We start from the raw sequence: 23,213 nt of genomic DNA, 5'->3' as shown, positions 1-23,213 counted from the left end.
CGTTTTCATTTTTTTTACTGTTAACGGAGCTGGCATCGAACGAATAAGGCTACAGCACAAATGTCGAGTTTTGTTGGCTGATGATAAATGATCTAAATGCTGAATCACAGGGTGTTTTATTCAGGGCTGAAGATAGGATGTTTTCTATCAGTAAATTCAGCTCATAACTAGCGTGCACAAAGAATGTTTTCAAAATTATAACCTTTTATAAAAAAGGAAAACTTTTCAAGTTTCTTTATATCTCTATTTCCAGATTCTTTATTTATTTGCTTAAGCTAACGTCCTTCACATATAGTGTTTAGTATTTCAAGTACAAAATTTGAAGAATGGAAAATCAGTCAACAAGGAGTTAATGTTGTCGTTGTAGATTTTACAGTCGCCAGTGGTGACGATATATAATTCTATTATGACTTAATAGAAATACACCGATATTCCATATATAATGAGTATATTAAGTATATTTCAACGAAACATGTTTACATCTTTCTAGTACCTGACGTTTCGCACATTACAAGTGTTACACATTCAGACGAAACATGTTACACCTTCCAGCTCACAGCATAGTTTGTATCCTAATATAATTAATTTATTTATTATATCAGCGTTCCTGATGCTAATATAATAACTAAATGGCGGAATTAATAAGTAAATGAATGAATTAATCACAGATCATAACTTACGACAGTTGTACTATTAATGACTGGATTAATCACAGCTCATAACTTACAACAGCTGTACAATTAATGACTGGATTAATCACAGATCATAATTTACAACAGCTGTACTATTAATGACTGGATTAATCACAGATCATAATTTACAACAGCTGTACTATTAATGACTGGATTAATCACAGATCATAATTTACAACAGCTGTACTATTAGTGACTGGATTAATCACAGATCATAACTTACAACAGCTGTACTATTAATGACTGGATTAATCACAGATAATAATTTACAACAGCTGTACTATTAATGACTGGATTAATCACAGATCATAATTTACAACAGCTGTACTATTAATGACTGGATTAATCACAGATCATAATTTACAACATCTGTACTATTGATGACTGAATTAATCACAGATCGTGACTTCCAACAGCTATATATAAATAACAGAATTAATAAGAGATCATAATTTACCACACCTGAACTATTAATTACTGAATTAATCACAGATCACTACTTATTACAGCTGTACGATTAATGACTGAATTAATCACAGATAATAATCAGCCCAACTATACTAGAAATGACTGAATTAATCACGGAGAGTGACTTGCAACTGCTGAACTATTAATGACTGACTTAATTACAGGTCATTACTTACGACAGCTGTACTATTAATGACTGAATTAATCACAAATCACAACTTACAACAGCTGTAGTATCAATTACTGAACTAATTACAGGTTATAACTTACCACAGCGGTATTATTAATGACATAATTAATTATACGTCATAACTTATCACAACTGTACTATCAACGACTGAATTAATCACTGATCATGACTTACAACAGCTTAACTACTAATGACGGAATTAATCACAGATGATAACTTACAGTATTTGTATTATTAATGACTAAATTTATTACAGAACACAACCTATAACAGCTACACTATTAATTAGTAAATTAATCACAGATAATAACCTACAACAGCCGTACTAATAATGGCTGAATTAATCACAAATAATAACTTACAACAGCTGTACTATTAATGACTGAATTAATCACAAATAATAACTTACAACAGCTGTACTATTAATGACTGAAATAATCACAGAGAGTGGTTTGCAACACCTGTTCTATTAATGACTGAATTAATCACTGATCTTAACCTAAAACAGTTGTACCATTAATGGCTGGATTAATCACAGCTCATAACTTACAACACCTGTACTATTAATGACTGACTTAATTACAGGCCATTACTTACGACAGCTGTACTGTTAATGACTGAAATAAAAACAGAGAGTGGCTTGCAACTGCTGTACCATTAATGACTGAATTAATCACAAATAATAACTTTCAACAGTTGTACTATTAATCACTGATAATAACTTACCACAACTGTACTCTTAATGACTGAATTAGTCACATATTCTTGCTTGCAACAGCTGTAATATTAATGACTGAATTGGTCACAGATCGTGGCTTGCAACAGGTGTACTATTAATGACTCAGTGAATCACGGATCGTAACTTGCAATATCTGCGCTATTGATAAATCAGTTAATCACAGATCATAATTTACCACAACTGTACCATTAATGACTGAATTAACCACGTATCATAACTTACCACAGTTGTGCTATAAATGACATGTGTGACAAGCTTATTATGATGTTACAACAGTGCTAACACTTGTGTAAAAATATATCTTATTATATTGTAACAACAGTACTAACAGTTGTGTCAAGTGATATATTTTATGATGGAACAGCAATACTAACAATTGTGTAAAAATATATCTTATTATATTGTAACAACAGTACTAACAGTTGTGTCAAGTGATATATTTATGATGGAACAACAATACTAACAATTGTGTAAAGAAATAACTATGATGTAACAACAATGCTAACACTTGTGTACAAAAAGATATGTTATTATGATGTAACAACAAAGCTAATACTTCTGTAAAAACATAATTATGGTGTAACAACAGTGCTAACAATTGTGTAAAGAGATATGTTGTTATAATGGAACAACAATGCTAACACTTGTGTAAAGAGATATCTTATTATGATGGAACAAGAGAGCTAACACTTGTATAAAATAGTAATTATGATGTAACAACAGTGCTAATACTTACATAACAAGATGTCTTATTATGGACGAGAGTATAAAGGAGTACGGGGTTGTAGGGGGCGTTGCAGGTGGATGTTAGATTATAATTATTAATTAGTATAGGTGTAAAGATATTTCTTTATATTGGTTTAATTTTGATTTTAGTTGCTGTATAAGTAGGGTTTCTTTCATATTGCATTTGATTATATTTGTTTCCCTACCTAATATCTGGATGTTTTATGTAGTTATGTTGTGTTTATTTGATTCGCAGTGTTCAAAAACATATGAAGGTTCTTTTTTTTTGTTTTTTGAATCTAGTTTCCATTTTTTTATTTGTTTCTCCAATATCGAAGTCGTGGCAGTTGTTGCATTGTATTTTATAAATTATGTTGGTGTTGCGTTTGTCAGTGAAGTTTTTACATAGTATGGACTTCAGTCTTGAACCCGGTTTTTGATTAAATATGGTGTTTACTGGAATGTTGTATTTTGTTATAAGTTTCTCCAAATGTTGGTTATTCTTTTGCTGATGTCGGGAGCATATGGTATGCAGCAGTATAAGGTTTTATAGTTTGTTGTATCTTGGAATTTATTGTTTGTTTGTTGTTGGTCTAGGTTTGTACGTATAATTTTTTCCACGGTTTTTGAGGAAATTTCTTTATGTTGATGAAGTGTTGTTTTATTTTGTTTATTTCATCGTTAATTTTATCGGGTTAACATAGTTTTGTGGCTATATTTATTTGGTTCCTTAACATGTTGAGTTTTTGTTTTGTTTGATGTGCTGAGTTCCAGGGAATTTATAATCCAGTATGGGTGATTTGTTTGTGGATTTCTGTTTTGAATTGTGTATCAGTTCTAGTGATTTAGAGGTTAAGAAATATTTTTTTTTCCTGTTCACAGGTGAACTTAATGCTGGGGTGTATCGAGTTAACATGATCGAAAATACTAAGTGTGTGTTCTGTAGATGTGAATCCAGCAATTGTATCATCAACATACGTGTACCAGTGTAGTGATAGGTGTGAGGCTGAATTGATCTCTTGAGATTCAGTCTGTTTCATAAAAATGTTGGCTAAAACTGGTGACGCGGGTTTCCACATACTTGGGCCATTTATTTGTAGATAGTTTTGGTTTTTGAACATAAAGTTAGTTTTGGTTGTAGAGAATTACATAAAGGTTGCTAATTGTTTGCTGGGGATGTGTATCAATGGGTTGAGGTATTGAATGTAAAGTTCTAAGGCTATCTTGCAGGTTTCAGTTGTTGGGACGTCGGTAAATAGGGAGACTACATCAAAACTGACCATTAAAGCTTTATGATTTAGTTGATTAAGAATATATTTAAAGTTAAAAATATCTTTGAAAAAGTAGCCGGCTGATGTTACATATTTGGAAAATGCCCACTCTATATATTTACTGAGGTTGTAGTTAAATGATTCGTAGATCTACATTATGGGTCGCAGTGGACAATCGAATTTGTGAGGTTTGGGGGTACCATATAGCTGTAGTGTGCATGAGTCGGTCTTGCGTACGTAAGAATAAATGTTTTTATAGATTGTGTTGTGTTTTTTTTTCATTTGTAGTAGTAACTTGTTTAATTGGTTTTCATATGTTTTTGTTGGATTTGTACTTAGTAGTTTAAATTTGTTTGTATCTGATAAGTTATTGTTTATTTTTTGAATGTATTCATTTGTGTTCATTATAACTATAGCATTGCTTTTATCTGCTTTTAGAATTTTGATGTTGTTGTCTTGTTTTAAGTTATTTATAGAATTAATATCTTTCTGTGTGAGGTTGTTTTTTAGTTTTCTTTTCTGTGAAATTATGTTAATAATTTCGTTTGAAAATTCTTTGGAAAGGTTGGTTAAGAAACTGTTTTTAGGTGTTTCGGGGAAATAGATGCTTTCAGTTTTACATCGAAAGATAGGTTGTTGGTTGTCGGTGGAATTGTTGTTGGTTGTCTTCTTTCTGGTGGTTGTTTTCCGATATCTTGTTGGTGTTTTCAGTTTGTGTAGAGTGGATCACCAGTCTTCTAGCTAGGTCTTCCAGGCAGGCTTTCATTTCAATGGATGGAATATTTCTAGGTGTTACTGCGAAGTTGAACCCTTTGTTGAGTAGATGTATTTCTTCATTACTTAATTTTCTATCGGATCTGTTAATTACGAGGTTTGTTGGTGGTTCATCATGTTGGCGTCTTTTCTGTTGTTGACACCTTAGTTTATCTAGTTTCTTGTTGTTGACACCTTAGTTTATCTAGTTTCTTCTTGTTGGCACCTTAGTTTATCTAGTTTCTTGTTGTTGACACCTTAGTTTAGCTAGTTTCTTGTTGTTGACACCTTAGTTTATCTAGTTTCTTGTTGTTGACACCTTAGTTTATCTAGTTTCTTGTTGTTGACACCTTAGTTTATCTAGTTTCTTGTTGTTAGCACCTTAGTTTATCCAGTTTCTTGTCGTTCTTACTATTGAGTTGATTGATGTTACGTTGTATGAGTCCATAAATGTCTGGTCGAATGCAGCAGGCCAGTTGATAATCTAGATTCATTTTTTTTGTTTCTGTAGGTCATTTACTTCTTTATCTTTCAAGTTTAACATGGCTTTTAGTAGTTTTTTTCTGTTATTTATTGATAATGTTTGTACACTGGGTAAAATTCTTCGATAGTTTTATCTTCACAAAATTAGGGATTAGTTTTTCTTTTCTGCACTGTTGGATAAAATAAATGTCATTTCTTCAACTGAGGATTTTCTGAATTAAGTTTCTTAGTTTCGTTAGGATTGCACGAGCGTGTACGGTTAACAATGGCGTAATGTCGGTAAGTTTAGGCATAATGGAGTTTAAACAGATAATACAGTACATAAAGAAACACAAAAGACTTACACTTCTCGTATAATCGCCGTGGTGAAGTAATTCTTGATGACTAAGAAATTACTTTCTAAGAATTAAGCTTTGCACTTCAACATACACATTACAAATGATTATTGTTGTACTAATATCACATATACAACGTTCTGGTTATTATTAGTAACTATCGTATTTTGTATATAGTAATAATCTGATGAAGTTGGAACATGTGTATTCTGAGATATAGACCAGGTTTTTATCTGTCAGTTCTGTGGTTTTACATCATGTTGTTAACTGTGAGTCATTGTTATGGATAGTAGTTTGCATGGTCATCCAAATATAATTTAAAATAGTTACTAAAACTTCTTTCATTATTAGATATTAATTACTAACTAAAAGAAATAGTGATTCTCATGACTTCACTGAAGATGACAGGACAATAACAGCTGAAACCAAGAATAGAAAGTAGTTAGCGATTAGCATCTCGTAATTATTAAGTGTGTTAAGTAATGTATAGGCTATCGACCATTACTATATTTCATCTCGACAAGTGGGTTTCTCATCATCAAGAATGCTAACACTTGTGTGCAAATATATTTATTATGATGGAACAACAATGTAACACTTGTGTAAAGAAATATCTTATTATAATGGAACAACAATGTAACACTTGTGTAAAGAGATATGTTATTACGATGTAACAATGCTAACACTTGTGTAAAGAGATATCTTGTTACGATGTAACAACAATATAACACTTGTGTAAAGAGGTAGCTTGTTACGATGTAACAACAATATAACACTTGTCTAAAGATATATCTTATTATGATGTAACAACAATGCTAACACTTGAGTAAAGAAATATCTTATTATAATGGACAACAATGTAACACTTGTGTAAAAATATATCTAATTATAATGGAACAACAATGTAACACTTGTGTAAAAATATATCTAATTATAATGGAACAACAATGTAACACTTGTGTAAAAATATATCTAATTATAATGAAACAACGATGCTAACACATTATGAAACATGAGGAAACACATTATGTTTATAAACTAAAAACAAAGACACGAGGTCTTGACATCACTGTGTTTTGAGTTTATATAAAATATTTTACAAAAGTTAGGTTCGGTTAACGCCCATTCTATCATAAACGTAAAATATGTGAAGTCATCCGTAGGATATGGTGTCTTTTCAGAATAATACCATAAACTCTTGAAAAACTTTCAGACCTTTCCATTTATACAGAAGAATTAGTAGATTACCAGTTACTGCTAAATCTTGCCGTACCGGTAATAAAACACGTTGTTTTTGTTGATATAAATTATAACCCGAGTGTTTAGAGACAAGTCTGGAGTAATCCGTGTTTTACTCGGTTACGAATCGTAGTAGAGACGTTTGGTAATGACGTTCTCGCGTGATTGAGCATGCGTGTCCAGACTAACCTAGGGAGGAATTTCTGTATTGTTAAGCAACTGTCTCATTACGTGGAAACGTTTTTTGCAGTAATACTATAGAAACGAGCGCACTAAATTTATCACTTAAAATACATAAATACGTCCGTTTTCTCGTCGTAGGACTGACTGAATAGGAAAAAATGTCAAATTTAACATAAAATATTTTAAAACCACCGATTTATTACCGTATGATTATAAATAAAACAAAAATCACGTTTGATATAATTACATTTTGTCAAATAATTCTGTAAGTCCAAAACAATGTTTTTACAATAATTGTGGCACTTAGTATATTATTAATTTTATGTTTGTGAAGTTTTGAGAATACAGCCTCTAGGTAGTTAGGACTGTTTACATATATAACAATATGTAAGTTGAATCTATTTTTTTACATATTAAATATTTCAGTAATTAGGGCAATAAATGTAAGTTTTTACAAAATATGTTTAAATTGCATTTAACAACCATAAAATTTGTTTGATGTGGTAACCCCAGTGGTGTTTGTTGAACATAGTAACTGCTTATGAGATTTCAACACAACTTCAGTATAAGTCGTGGTAGCAATTTTAATTCAAACTAGAATTTTTAAATGTCTGTTCGACAGAGAGACATCTACTTTATTCGAAACTCGTCATTTCTTTAATTACTTTTACAGGACGCAGTGACTTAAGGGCCTGAAATAGCGACATCACAAAAAGAATATTTGCGAATATTACAAAAATAAATTTTATATTAAAGTAAATCTTTTACTTGAGTTTCATTTTCCACATTTTGCTCACGTAGGATTTACTGACATAAACACACGCCATATTCTATAACTTTATTAGCATTTCTTTAAGAAACTTAGTTAAATATTACATAAACTACTACATCGGGACTGACAAAACAAATTTTCCCAAACCTTGAAGCTGACGAAAATGTATTTCCTAAAATAATCCTAATGACATAAAACTAATTAAAATTTATAGGTAATGCTTTCCACAAGAAGTGAAAATTGTTTAATAAGGTTTAAGTTTCTCAAAACACGTGAACTGCTCAGAATTAATATTCTGTACACTTTGTTCAGAATAATTGGCGATTCACTGAGATGGTATAAGGATGTAGGAGTAATCAAATGACCTTAGCACGTGAAAGATTGTCGTTGTTTTATTAATTTCATACAAAACTACATGAGGGCTATCTGTGCTAGCCGTCCCTAATTTAGCAGTGTAAGACTGGAAAGAAGGCAGCTAGTCATCACCACCCACCGCCAAATCTTGGGCTACTCTTTTACCAATGAATAGTAGTATTGACCGTCACATTATTACGTCCCCACGGCTGAAAGGAGAAGCACGTTTGGTGCGACAGGGATTCGAACCCGCAGCCCTCACATTACGACTCGAACGCTTTAAGCACCTGGTCATGCCGGGCGGAGTACATGAAAGTGAACAAAAATGTAGTAATATATTTGCTACATCTAGTGCCGACTAGGCCTTTCGCACAAAACCAGGGCTCACTCGCCCAGTTTCAGTAGATTAAGTTGTAACACATCAGAATTAGGTTTATGATCTTTTATTATCACAATCTTCATTCTTATTTATTTAACTTGAGATAACTTTTTCATGATTCGTAACCAGTAAGCTAACTAAGATACATAACGTAAGTAATACAGTATAGTTGAAATGCGTTCATAAGAAGAGGTCGTTCGTTTACTCTTGAAGAATCTTTTCTTGCATTGGAATTAGAAGGAACTATAGGAGTTGAAAAGGTTTCAGTATAAGTTGATATGTCTCTATGTTTAGTGGCCAACGTTGACGAGGTCTACGTTTTGTGGTCAAAGTTGATGGGGGTCTGTATTTTTGTGGTAAAGTTTATTGGGTATATATTTTTGTGATAAAATTGACGGAGTCTATGTTTAGTGATAAAAGTTGATAAGGCTTCTATATTTCTGTTGTAAACAATGACGGGGTTTCTATGTTCTGTTATGGTAAAAGTTGATGTGGTCTCTATGTTTGGTGGTTAAAGTCAATGAAGTCTGTGTTTTGTGGTAAAAGTTTATAGGGTTTCTATTATTAGTGATAAAATTACGGGGTCTTTATGTTTTGTGGTAAAAGTTGATGGGGTCTTTATATTTAGTGATAAAAATTGACGGGACGTCTATGTTTTGTGGTAAAGTTGATTTGGTCTCTATGTTTTGTGATAAAAGTTGATGGGGCCTCATGTTTTGTGGTAAAAGTTGATGGGGTCTTTATTTTTATTCTAAATATCTCTATTTTTTCTTGTAAAAGGGTCTTGTTAACTCAGATTTGGAGATATGGGAGTATAAAGATAACCCATCTTGTTTCATCTCTGTATAGCTACGTTAAAATTGTTATCGACTTTGAATATTCATGAATGAGTTATTAATTTAGTGACAAACCACAAAATAGGTTAATTGTGTTTTACGTGTTGCAGAGAAACATACTCCGGTTTCTAGTTTCGAAAGTCTGTAGGTTTACAGAGAAAAATACTCCGGTTTCTAGTTTCGTAAGTCTGTAGATTTATTGTTGATCCCCAGCTCTCCCCAGGGAAGCAATACTGTATGAGAAAGAGAGGTCTTTTAATACTTGAGTAAAACAATACACGCAATTCGCTTTCAGAATAGCGACACCTAGTGAGTGATCAAAAGAAGTAACGTATTATGCGTCTTCATTTAACACTAATTTGGTTTAGTTTGTTTTGAATTTCGCGCAAAGCTACTCGAGGGCTATCAACGCTAGCCGTCCCTAATTTAGCAGTGTAAGACGAGAGGGAAGGCAGCTAGTCAACACCTCCCACCGCCAATTCTTGGGCTACTCTTTTACCAAAGAATGGTGGGACTGTCCATCACATTATAACGCCCCCACGAGTGAAAGGACGAGCATGTTTGGTGTGACAGGAATCCGAACACGCGACCCTCGGATCACGAGTTATTTGACCCGTCTGAAAGTTATCTTTCTGACATAGAAATAATTTATAGTGTCAAGCCTCCTCCCACGTGACGATATATGTTGTACTTGTAGGAGAGGAGTGTCGTGAGCTATCATCATATTACCTAGGATTGTTTTAGAAAAAGCATTAAAAATAGCACAAACTATGTGTTACTTTGTTTGAATCAAGTGAAAACTTCAGATATTAAATGTTGAAAGGAAAACCTTTTTAACTAATTATATGTCGATTAAATAATCGGTTTAAATATTAAGTGACAGTAGACTGAAGCCAGCTTTCATGTATTAATTTTACTTTTTCAAGCCCTCTCTATCGCTTTTACTTTTTGAAATAAATGTCGAACCACTGGAGTGCTTCTAGTTTTAATTTTAAAACCAGTAATCCACAGTGTATGTTTATGGACTTATAAAAATCAAATCCTAGGTTCGATTCTGCATAGTGTATACAAAATATAGCTCAAAATGGCTTTGTTTTCAAGCAAATAGACACGAATATTCTTAAAATAATTAACATATTTAAATGGAAATATTTATGTTCAAATGATTTTACATTATTTCGTTAACAGAATGCACAATAGCGATATTTCTGTGGTTTTACACAATTTCTGATGTCCACTAATGAACAGTTCCAAAAACTGGTAATTTATGTACCCCACTAAACAACAATAGCACATTCTTTGAATGTTAGGGTTAACACAGCCTTTTCTTTGTGATATATTGTTGCTCAATACATCTTACTCAAGACATAATTACCAAAAACACAGTATATCTGATAGAACTTTCTAAATTTAAACAAGGAACGAAATATTAAAAAGAAAAACGAAAAAAAAATCATGTCTCTTAACACAAGAAAACAATCACCAGGGTGTCAGTGTAACTCTACTAAGCTGTTCACGGTAATCCCATTTTTCATCCTTTAAATATATATGTGTGTCTGCGTGTGGGTGTGGGTGTAAACTATTTGTACTTAACCACAAGTAATCTGGTCGAAACATTCTATATTTGTTACTTGTAATAGATATACACTGTTATCCATAGAGAATATCTTTAAACTTTCTTGTTATGCACAGAGAATACCTTTAAACTTTATTGTTATCCATAGAGAATAACTTTAAACTTTCTTGTTATGCACAGAGAATACCTTTAAACTTTATTGTTATCCATACAGGATATATTTAAACTTTATTTTGTCCATAGAGGATATCTCTAAACTATATTGTTATCCATAGAGAGTACCTTTAGGATTTATTGTAATCCATAGAAGATGTCTTTAAATTTTATTATTATCCATAGACGATATTTCAAGCTTTATTGTTATCCACCAAATATATATTTAATTTATAATGTTATACATAGAGAATATCTTTAAACTTTATTGTTATACACAGAGGATATCATTAAATTTTATTGTTGTCCATAGAGGTACCTTTAAACTTTATTGTTATCGATAGAGCATATCTTTAAACTTTATTTTGACCATAGAGGATATCTATATACTTTATTGTTATCCACAGAGAATGTCTTTAAGCTTTATTGTTATCCATAGAGGATATCTTTAAACTTTGTTGTTATCCACAGATAATATCTTTAAACGATATTGTTATCCACAGAGAATAAATTTAAACTTTATTATTGTCCATACAGGATATATTTAAACTTTATTTTTCCATAGAGGATACCTTTAAACTTTATTGGTGCACATAGAAGATATTGTTATCCACTAAATAACAATTGCACATAGAAGATATTGTTATCCACTAAATAACAATTGCACATAGAATATTCGTGTTAACAAAGCCTTTTTCTTGTGATAAGTTTCGCTCAATACATCTTACTCAAAACATAATTACCAAAAACACAATATATCTGTTTGAACTCTCTAAATTTTAACAAGGAACCAAATATTAAAAACAAAAACTAAAAGAAATCATGTTTCTTAACATAAAAAAACAACACCCAGGGTGTCAATGTAACTCTACTAAACTGTTCATGGTAATTCCATTTTTCACCCTTTACAAATATATATATATATATATATATATGTGTGTGTGTGTGTGTGTGTGTGTGTGTGTGTGTGTGTGTGTGTGTGTGTAAACTATATGTACTTAACCATAAGTAATCTGGTCGAAGGGTTCAACATTTGTTACTTGTAATAGACATACACTGTTATTCACAGAGAATATCTTTAAACTTCATTGTTACCCTTAGAGAATATCTTTAAAATTTATTGTTATGCATAGAGGATACCATTATACTATATTGTTATGCATAGAACATATAGTTAAATTTTATTGTTATCCATACAGGATATCTTTAAACTTTATTTTTAGCCATAGAAAATAACTTTAAACTTTATTATTATCCATACAAGATATATTTAAACTTAATTTTTTCCATAGAGGATACCTTTAAACTTTATTGCTATCCATAAAGGACATCTTTAAACTTTATTGCTATCCATAAAGGACATCTTTAAACTTTATTGTTATCCATAAAGAATATCTTTAAACTTTATTGTTATACATAGAGGATATTGTTATCCACTATATAACAGCATATAGAATATACGTGTTAACAAAGCCTTTTCCTTGTGATAAGTTTCGCTCTATACACCTTACTCAAGACGTAATTACCAAACACACAGTATATCTGTTTGAACTCTCTAAATGTAAACAAGGAACCAAATATTAAAATGAAAACAAAAATAAATCATGTTTCCTAACATAAACAAAGACCCAGGGTGTCAATGTAACTCTACTAATCTATTCATGGTAATTCTATTTCTCATACTTTACATATAGGTGTGTGTGTGTGTGTAAACTATTTGTACTAAACCACAAGTAATCTGGTCGAAACGTTTTACATTTGATACTTGTAATAGATATACACTGTTATTCATAGAGAATATCTTTAAAATTTATTGTTATTCATATAGAATATAATTAAACTTTGTTGTTATGCATAGAGGATATCATTAAGCTATATTGTTATCCATAGAAGATATCCTTAAATGTTATATTTATCCATAGAGAATATCTTTAAACTTTATTGTTATCCATAGAGGTTATCTTTAAACTGTATTAATATCCATATAGAACAACAAGGAACCAAATATTAAAAGGAAAAACGAAAAATAAATGATGTTTCTTAACGTAAAAATCAACACCCAGGGTGTCAATGTAACTCTACTAATCTGTTCATGGTAATTCCATTTTTCATACTTTACAAATATATGTGTGCGGGTGTGTAAATTATTTGTACTTAACCACAAGTAATCTGGTCGAAACGTTCTACATTTGTTACTTATAATAAATATACACTGTTATTCATAGAGAATATTTTTATTCTTTATTGTTATCCATAAAGGATATCTTTAAACTTTATTGTTATCCATAGAGGATATCTTTAAATTTTATTCTTATCCATAGAGGATATCTGTAAACTTTATTGTTATTCATAAAAGATATTTTCTTAATATTTATGTATTGTTGCTTTTGTCCAAAATATTGGTTATATGTTAGTATATAGAATGCTGTTATTTTCTTATCTTGTTTTATGGGGGAAGGCGAAACATTTATGGACATAAAACGATTGAAAACTGGGTCGATTCTCCGAAATGTTACACTAGATAGTTTAACCAAACAATTTTTTTTATTATTTATTATTTTACTTTTATTGTGCAATGACTCTTTTGCATTGTTAGTTTAGATTTTATACTTTAGACTAACACAGAACTCTAAAGTTGTTTCAGGAAATTTTATTGGGTTTACGGCCGAAAATGTTCTTAACTGTAAGTTTACCAAACTAACGAAATAAGACTAAAAACTAACCTAATAACACTACTCAACCTCAAGATCACTAGAAGTGATGCACAATTCAAAACGGAAATCTACAGAAAAAGCACCCATACTGGATTATACATTCCCTGGGACTCAGCACACGAAACAAAATAAAAACTCAACACATTAAGAAACCAAATAAACACAGCCACAAAATTATGTTCACTTGATAAAATTAATAAAATAAAACAACACTTCATCAACATCAACAAATTTCCTCAAAAAAACCGTTGGAAAATTATACATACAAGCCTAGACCAACAAGAAACAAACAACAACAAATCCCAAGAAACAACAAACTACAAAACCTTATACTGCTACATACTATATGTTTCCAACGTCAGCGAAAAAATAACCAACATTTGAAAAAAAACATATAACAAAACACAACACCAACAATATTTATAAAATACAATGCAACAGCTACCACGACTTTTATATTGGAGAAACAAGCAGAAAAATAGAAACTAGATTCATAGAACAAAAAAAACAAAAAAACACCTTCACACGTTTTTGAACACTGCAAATCTAATAAACACAACATAACCATAGAAAACACCCATATATTAAGTAGGGAAACAAATTTAAACAAACGCAAAATCAAAGAAGCCCTACTTTTGCAACAATTAAAACCAAAATTAAACCAATATAACGGAACACCTTTATACCAATACTAATAAATAAGAAAACATCCAACTGTAACGCCTCCTACAATCCCATACCCGTTTATACTCTCGTCCCTAAGACGTGCCCAGCAACGGTCACGTCACTTGCAAACTCTCTCTTTGTTAACCTGACGATGACCTAGGAAGGTCAAAACGTTATTCTCTGCTTATCGATAAAAGTGTTAATGCCCATACCAGCCGTTCTGGGATACATTTTTAACGAAATAAGACATTTTAAATTTTATAACAAAGAACTTAAGATATAATTAATGAGTTATATTGTTGGGCATGTTTTGATTGGAAGGAAATGTTAACAATATATTTATTTATGTATTGTTTGGATTATTTTTCATAGCGATCTGAAAACTAGAGTGTAAACAAGTAGTCACTAGTTTGTTCCGCATATTTTACACGTTTTTAACAAAGAAAGCCAACTGCGTCTAATGAGGTGTTCCTTAAGGTACTGATCTTGTTTACCTCGTTATTTCCGTAAGGTTTATCTGGTTTTGACAGCTCCATGAGGTAAACTAGTTTTTAATTAAATATTTCTGCCATTATTTAGTTTTCATTGCCTTACTGAGAACTGTTGACTGTTTCATCATCAGCTCATCTTCACTGTTAGCAAATCTGGCAACGTTTCGCTATCACATCATATTCACTGTTAGCAAATCTGTCAACGTTTCACTATCAAATTGTCTTCACTGTTAGCAAATCTGTCAACGTTTCGCTATCACATCATATTCACTGTTAGCAAATCTGTCAACGTTTCACTATCAAATTGTCTTCACTGTTAGCAAATCTGTCAACGTTTCACTATCAAATTGTCTTCACTGTTAGCAAATCTGTCAACATTTCACTATCAAATTGTCTTCACTGTTAGCAAATCTGTCAACGTTTCTTAACAGCCTCTTTCTTTTTGGTAAAGGCATCCAGTACCAGATCATCCGACGTGACTTCGTAACCAGAACCTAAGAGTCCTCCACTGGCACAGCGGCATATCTGCGGGCTTACATGACTATAAACCAGGTTTCGTTACCCGTGGTGACCAGAGCACAGATAGCCCATTGTGTGGCTTTGTGCTCAACTACAAACAAACCATAAACAATGTATGAGAGCCTAGTAGTAACAAGGATTCTCTTTACGGAAGCTATTTATTTATTTCTGTCTGTTTCTAAACACGAGGATACACAATGGGCCGGCTAGGTTATGTCACGGCAGGTATTAAACTACGAGTTTTTACGTTATAAACTCTGAAGGTTACCGGTGAGACCCCGGGATGTGAGGAGCATTAAATGTGGAAACGTTGTGAATGTGACCCTCAGATCAAATTATTGATCTTTCCAGATAAAGAACGCGTTGGTTTGTAAAGTGTTTGATAAAACTACAGACTTTCTCTGTAGGGCCTTCACACTACAAATGTTTCTTTTAATTATTCAATCCTGAAGCTGACCACACAACAACAACAAAGAAAAACACCATCTGCCACCGATAGAGGGATTGTTCAAGTTAATTGTAAGTGAACATTAGAAATCAGTCTCTTAATTCACATTTGAAGCGTTGTTAGTGTGCAAACTTGTCATTGTCCTACCGGGACAGTTGAGTTTTAGGGACAATAATTAAACCGACTGATAGCTAATTATTTTTATTTACTAAATACTCGGAATTCTTCTTATCTTTTTAATATATTCGCTTAAATGTATGTATATCAGTAATAATATAGTTTAAACATGTTACTGTAATTTGGTGTGGTTTGTTCTGAATTTCGCGCAAAGCTAGCCGCCCCTAATTTTGCAGTGTAAGACTAGAGGGAAGGCAGCTAGTCATCATCACCCACCGCCAACTCTTGGGCTACTTTTTTTACCAACGAATAGTGGGATTGACCATCACATTATAACGCCCTCACGGCTGAAAGAACGAGTACATTTGGAGTTATGGGTATTCGAACCCGCGACCCTCAGATTAGGAGTCGAGTACTTTAACCACATGGTCATGCCGGGCCAACTAGAATTTATGTCATTGTCCTGTTGAAGTTACAATAAAACGTTGGAACAGATAAATTATAATATTAATAAACTCTTCCATTCGTGAGTTAGATATAAATTATGGAAAGAGGTTTCATATTTCACGAGAAGAAATAAAAACACTTATATTTCTATTTATGCGATTTTGTTTGTAATTAAGCACAAAACTACGCAAAAGGCTATCTGTGCTCAGCCCACCACTGGATGTCGAAACTGGGTTTATAGCGTTGTAAATCCGCAAATACATCGCTGTGCCAATGGGGACCATCTTTATCCAGATATGCGTTTTCTAAATTTTAACTACAGACATCACAACGCCACGTGGTGTGTAATAAAAACTATTTTGAGTGCTGAATTACGGTAAGAGTGACGTAAGATCCATATATAAGTTCTAGGACAAATTATCTCAGGTTATGTTTCCTTTTGTTTTTTTACAAGATGATAAAATAGTTTGGGATAAATTCAGAGAGAAAGTGTTGTTTGTGTTTTAATAAAGGTGATATTAAAGTAGAAACACACCACTCTTCTCAAAGTAAATATTGAAGTGCAATACCCCATTTGTACCGTCAATATCTACAAAAGTAAATTTTCTCGTGAAAATGTAATCACAACAAATATTAACACGAGTAAACCTCAAAACGTTACGTATATAAATAAGGTATACTTACACTTAGAGAATTTTTATATAAATAAAGTGGTTTAACTTAGACCAGGTGTTGTGTTCTGTCCGTTTATAGATTATATTTAATTGTGTCTTCTGTTAGTATATTGACAAACCTGGCGTTGTCTTTTATTGATGTAGAGATATACATTGTGTTGTCTTCTACTAGTGTATAGGAAGACATTGAGTTGCGTTCTATTCCTGTATACGTAGATACAGTGTTGTCTTCTATTGGTGACGACATTATGACGACTACTGTTTGTATAATGGTAGACATTGTGTTGACTTCTGTTGGTGTATAGGTCGACATTGTGTTGACTTCTAATTGTGCATAAATAAAGATTGTGTTGTCTTCTGTTGGAGTATAGGTAGACATTGTGTTTACTTCTGTTGGTGTATAGATATGCATTGTGTTAACTTCTGTTGTGTATAGGTGGGCATTGTGTTGACTTCTGTTGCTATATAAGTAGACATTGTGTTGTCTTCTGTTGGTATATAGATATGTATTGTGTTCTCTTCTATTTTAACACTAACTGTGTTTATTAAGCTATACTAAACACACTTTGTGAATGTCTATTTTATTTCTAGGATTTGATGCTGCGATCTATGAATTTATCATGAATCCCGGGATCAGTTTCTAGGCAGGTTTGACCTATGAAGCTCCACCTTGTGTTCCTATCTGTGCTGTAATTTAAAGTTGATATTATTTCACGCTAAACATTTTAGCCTAAATAATAACCGATTAAAATTAAAAAATAGTCGCTAGTTATTGATTTATTTTATTTAAAACCATCCCGCCTGTCAGTTATTTACTGAGAAAGGATTAATCCCTAAACCTCAGATTTTTTAGTCCTCAAGCAACAAGAAAGCAACTTTGAACTTCTTTTCATTAAATACGATTTGATTTATCTTTATTATTAATTACATATATTTCGTTATTTGTAGTTAAGCACAAGGTTGGCTACAAAGTGTGTTATTTGTGTATTGTCCACCACAAGTGTAATAAAACCCGATTTTAGTATTATAAGTCTATAATCATATTGCTGAACCACAGAGAAACATATCATATATCGTTGACCATCCGGCATAATGATATTTTATTAATTTTTCATGGTAATTATAATTTTACTTAACATACTTACATAACATAACATACTTTAACATGACGGCTAAGAGAATGTAAGGTTAAGAAACATTTCAACAGTGCCACATCGAATTTGTTCATAACACCGTAAAGCCTTTATTTCAAGGTTTTCTCGATAAGTGACTTCAACAGTATAAGTAACGAGCAGTAACTACTGGTGTTATTTTCTCAAGATATCATACGTGAAATATCATATTATAGAGTGATAATTTTACCAAATTGGTCAAATAAATATAATACTAATCATGTAGTGTTGGAAATAGTATTATTGTCAATAGACTGGTATTGTAATCAACAATTAGTTGATAAGTGGATGTTGATATTGTTGTAAAGTAAACTTTAGGCTTAAATGGGTTTTGATACTGTTGTAAAATAAATCTTAGGTTTCATCAGATCAGACACTTTTTCCAACTGAGATGTATCAAGACTTCTTGTTTCCAAACAAACAATACCTCTGTGTAATATGGTACGCACAAGCTATGTAATAGACTATATGTGCTGTGCCCAATAGGGTATATTCGGTTATTCTTGATAACACGTGTATTTGTTTTTATTCACAAGACAAGGTTGTTTCCACTTTGAAAATTCATTTCATTTGCTCTGTAGTTACTGGTAGAGCCTTGCAACTTTCTTTCATAGAAATGTGTGTTTGGATGGTTTGAAAGAAGATGGCTAAACTAACTAGTCGGAGAATATTTTACCAGTTGTTACATGTAAGTTATGCCTCGTCTTTACTCCATGGTCCGTAAGTTTCGATAATAAAAACTATAGCATAGATATTTTTCTTTTTAAAAGCTGTGATGTTATTATATTGCAGAGAATGAATCTAAGTTGGCTTAATGTTTTGGAGTTCTGAGGTTTTGCAGCTAAACGTTTTCCTGTTTTTATACAAAAATTGATTTCAGACTTTTGTCACTGTTGATAACACAGGATTAGAACTTTTACGTTTTAAGTTTTCAGAGTGAAACTTAGACCCTTGGAGATGGCTTTTATCATTTATTCTTTAACCTAAAACTTTCTTTTAAAAGTTAAGTAAAAATAGTCCTAGTTGGAGAAAAGCTTTTTTTCAAAGATAGCTTTTCAAACTCATTACGGGGATAATTAATTGTTACTCTTACAATCTGATTAAGTCACTCCAAATGTAAATGTTTATAGATACCGAAGAGAAGAGAATTAGAAGCAATAACATTAGTTGCGGCCGTTCGAAGTAATTGTGGTTTTAATACAAGAATATTACCATATTACCGCCATTTTACGTATCTAAATCAAGACACTTTACCTTTGGAACTTCTTCAGAAGGTATATCTTTCTTCTGGAAAGACCAGCTGGTAAGATATACTATCAGGAAGCTCTTATCGCTACGGCATGTTTTTATTCTTATTTCTGTTACTTACCCGAGGGTTGTCATGGTGACAATGGTGTACCAGAAGGCCGAGGGGATGCTGATAAAATTGGTGTTCGTGACATTCTTTTCGACATAGAACATCACGGTGGCGAAGATGATGATAGCCATAGCCAGAGAGAAGACGAGGAACCCTAATTCCGAGGCACAGCTCTTTAGGGTGTACCCCAGTATCCGCAGACCCTGGGAGTGTCTGGAAAACTTGAAGATGCGAAACACTCGAAACACTCTTAGAGTGACGAAGGCGCCCGAAACATCTTCATTATGGGTCATCCCCAGAGTTATGTAGTAGGGTAAGATAGCGACCACGTCAATGACAGACATAACACTCCTGATGAAGTAATATCTATTCGGAGCTGCATACAAGCGTAACAAGTACTCGGCTGTGAATATCATAACACAGGCGGTGTCCAGGCAGAAAAACGCCGTCTTGTAGGTGTCGCCACAAGAGATTCTTTCTCCGGTGTCTGAGTCCTGGCCGCAAGGAATGGTCTCTATAACGTTAGCCAACACTGACACCGCGATGAAAAATCCGGTTACGTAATAGAACACTAGAGCCGCCGTGCTCGTGTGAGGGTTTTCAAACGCCCTCCACATTTTTTCCCGGATTGTATAACCGGAGGTATCGTTCGGTTCGTTGACTTCCGACAGTTTGTCGTCCATGATTCGCTCCGCATTTTCCCGTCTTTTCTCTTTATATTCCTCGTAACAACAGTCTCCGATCACTTCTGGAATGATACCGAAGAAGGCCAGCTCCTCGTCGTAAGCCATCAGGCACTCGTGTTTCGGGAAGTGAAGCTTTCCCGTGCGGTAATAATTTAAAATGTGCCGGAACAAATACGGATCTCGATCGAAGAAGTACTCCTGGCTTTCTTCGTCTAGGAAGAACTCTCTCTCGTTCGAGCCGAGCAGCGTGTCGGGGTATTTTTCCACCGTAGTCCGCCACGTTTCGAAACGCCGCCCGCTGATATTAATAATAAACTTCTCGTCTTCTCTTCTCGTCCTATCCTTAGTCACTGGCGGAGCCGGCAACGGATTCTTAGCAATGGGAACCCACGCAATAGCTGCCGCACGGGCGAAAGGAAGCCACGCGGCGACAGAAGCCATAGTTCCCGCCTTACACCCAGTTTTCAACCCGCCGTTAGTGGAGTCTCGCGGGCTGATAGTCTGTTCCTAGCGTCGTATCACAAAAGTACGCAGGCGCGCTACCAAACATGGAGCCCCAAATAACCAGGTGATGGATAATCCTTTTAGCAGCTCCTCACACATCGAGAAATTTCTTAAACCGCACCTCTAGAACTAAGATGAAGCGGAGAGAACCAACAACAAAAAAAAGATTCAACGCTCGTGGTGCTTACGTATAGTAAAAAAGTAGCAACAGGTTACCATGGAAGGTCCATTTTCATCCCAATGGTTGCCATCGTGATGACGTACACTGTGTATCTAACTAAACAATGAAACATCAAATTAAAGATCCAAGAAATATAAGCGTCGTTGACTTAAAACCATTTTACTTGGTAAGTAAAGGATTGTTGCAGCTGCCAGGGCATTCTGATTCCTAAATCAAGTGACGACCAGCCAACCAACAGAAACAACATGATGTCATCACACTGTTGCAAGCAGCAGTTTGACCCTAGGCTTCCTTTAATCCCGGCGATCACCATAGTGACGGTGACGTCAAGCAGAACGCTTCTTACTTGGAGGGCAACTATACTGCCCTCTATTGGAATGCTTGTACATTATTTCTATTTTGAGACATCGCAAATGGAATTCAATTTCTTGGTTACGTTGGTATGAAACAGAACGACTATATGGAACTTGTTAATGTGTTTTATTTTGTCTTTTGGTCACAACCTAATTGTCTCATTTATGCCTACTCTCGGTGGTGGTTATTAACGCTTTTACAATCAACATAATAATGCTAATATTATCGAGAATCGTTTACTGGTGGTTTTGTTGATAGTGATGTTTTGTTAAATGTAAAACACACAAAGCGCTATATGCGCTCTGAATAACTCTGGTGTAGAAACTCGAATTTCATTGTTATAAATTCTTAGACTTACCACTAGGGGAAGTTAATTGGGTTTAATCTAAACTTAAATTTTAGCGGTATTAGCTTTCTCAATTGACACTGATCTACTCGTGCGATATCTATGTGTTATCTATCAACCAGCACATTTTTGTATCTTCTACATTACGTACGTTATCTATCAACCAGCACATTTTTGTATCTTCTACATTACGTACGTTATCTATCAACCAGCACATTTTTGTATCTTCTACATTACGTACGTTATCTATCAACCAGCACATTTTTGTATCTTCTACATTACGTACGTTATCTATCAACCAGCACATTTTTGTATCTTCTATCTATCTTTTTGTATCTTCTATTACGTACGTTATCTATCAACCAGCACATTTTTGTATCTTCTACATTACGTCGTTATCTATCAACCAGCACATTTTTTGTATCTTCTACATTACGTGCGTTATCTATCAACCAGCACATTTTTTGTATCTTCTACATTACGTTTATCTATCAACCAGCACATTTTTTGTATCTTCTACATTACGTATCTATCAACCAGCACATTTTTGTATCTTCTACATTACGTACGTTATCTATCAACCAGCACATTTTTGTATCTTCTACATTACGTACGTTATCTATCAACCAGCACATTTTTGTATCTTCTACATTACGTACGTTATCTATCAACCAGCACATTTTTGTATCTTCTACATTACGTACGTTATCTATCAACCAGCACATTTTTGTATCTTCTACATTACGTACGTTATCTATCAACCAGCACATTTTTGTATGCATCTTCTACATTACGTACGTTATCTATCAACCAGCACATTTTTGTATGCATCTTCTACATTACGTACGTTATCTATCAACCAGCACATTTTTGTATCTTCTACATTACGTACGTTATCTATCAACCAGCACATTTTTGTATCTTCTACATTACGTACGTTATCTATCAACCAGCACATTTTTGTATCTTCTTCTACATTACGTACGTTATCTATCAACCAGCACATTTTTGTATGCATCTTCTACATTACGTACGTTAATATAGAGTGTAGATCTTTCGTATTGTTAGTTTCGATTTTCTTTTCAATAAAGTTACGTTTCTTAACCTACAATCAGAATCACCATTTACTGGAAAGAAAGTTCTATGTTTGTGTAATAATTAAAGAGCTTGTCATACGAATTTTAATTAGAGGACTATTAAGCACTTTTTTTTTTCAACACACTGCTATCATTAGAAAGATGGCCTTACGGGGTCTTGCTTCGTACTATGGACTGGCTAACCAGGTCAACAAATATCATTGGACTGGCTAGCCCGGTCAACAAATATCATAGGACTGGCTAACCCGGTGAACAGATATCACAGGACTGGTTAAACTGGTCAACAGATAT

General features: G+C 33.3%; 1 protein-coding gene across 2 annotated transcripts in view; it reads right to left on the bottom strand.

Moving 5' to 3' along the window:
- Positions 1-21,426, bottom strand: part of LOC143253483 (potassium voltage-gated channel protein Shal-like) — a 92,487-nt gene extending 71,061 nt beyond the window's left edge. Inside the window, exon 1 of one of the 2 annotated variants that reach the window (XR_013029665.1) lies at positions 19,767-21,201. Coding sequence is in view for 1 of the 2 variants with exons in the window: in XM_076507462.1 (XP_076363577.1) it covers positions 19,767-20,881 (1,115 nt within the window). In the remaining variant the exon portion in view is untranslated. Of the gene's footprint in view, positions 1-19,766 lie in introns of both variants that reach the window. The other variant, XM_076507462.1, reaches the window with a different exon arrangement.
- Between the last annotated feature and the right edge of the window lie 1,787 nt (positions 21,427-23,213).

This window comes from Tachypleus tridentatus, chromosome 6, assembly GCF_004210375.1.
Source record: "Tachypleus tridentatus isolate NWPU-2018 chromosome 6, ASM421037v1, whole genome shotgun sequence".
NCBI classification, from domain to species: Eukaryota; Metazoa; Arthropoda; class Merostomata; order Xiphosura; family Limulidae; genus Tachypleus; species Tachypleus tridentatus.
Note: the sequence above shows the minus strand (reverse complement) of the source record. Positions and strands in the feature narration are given on the sequence as shown.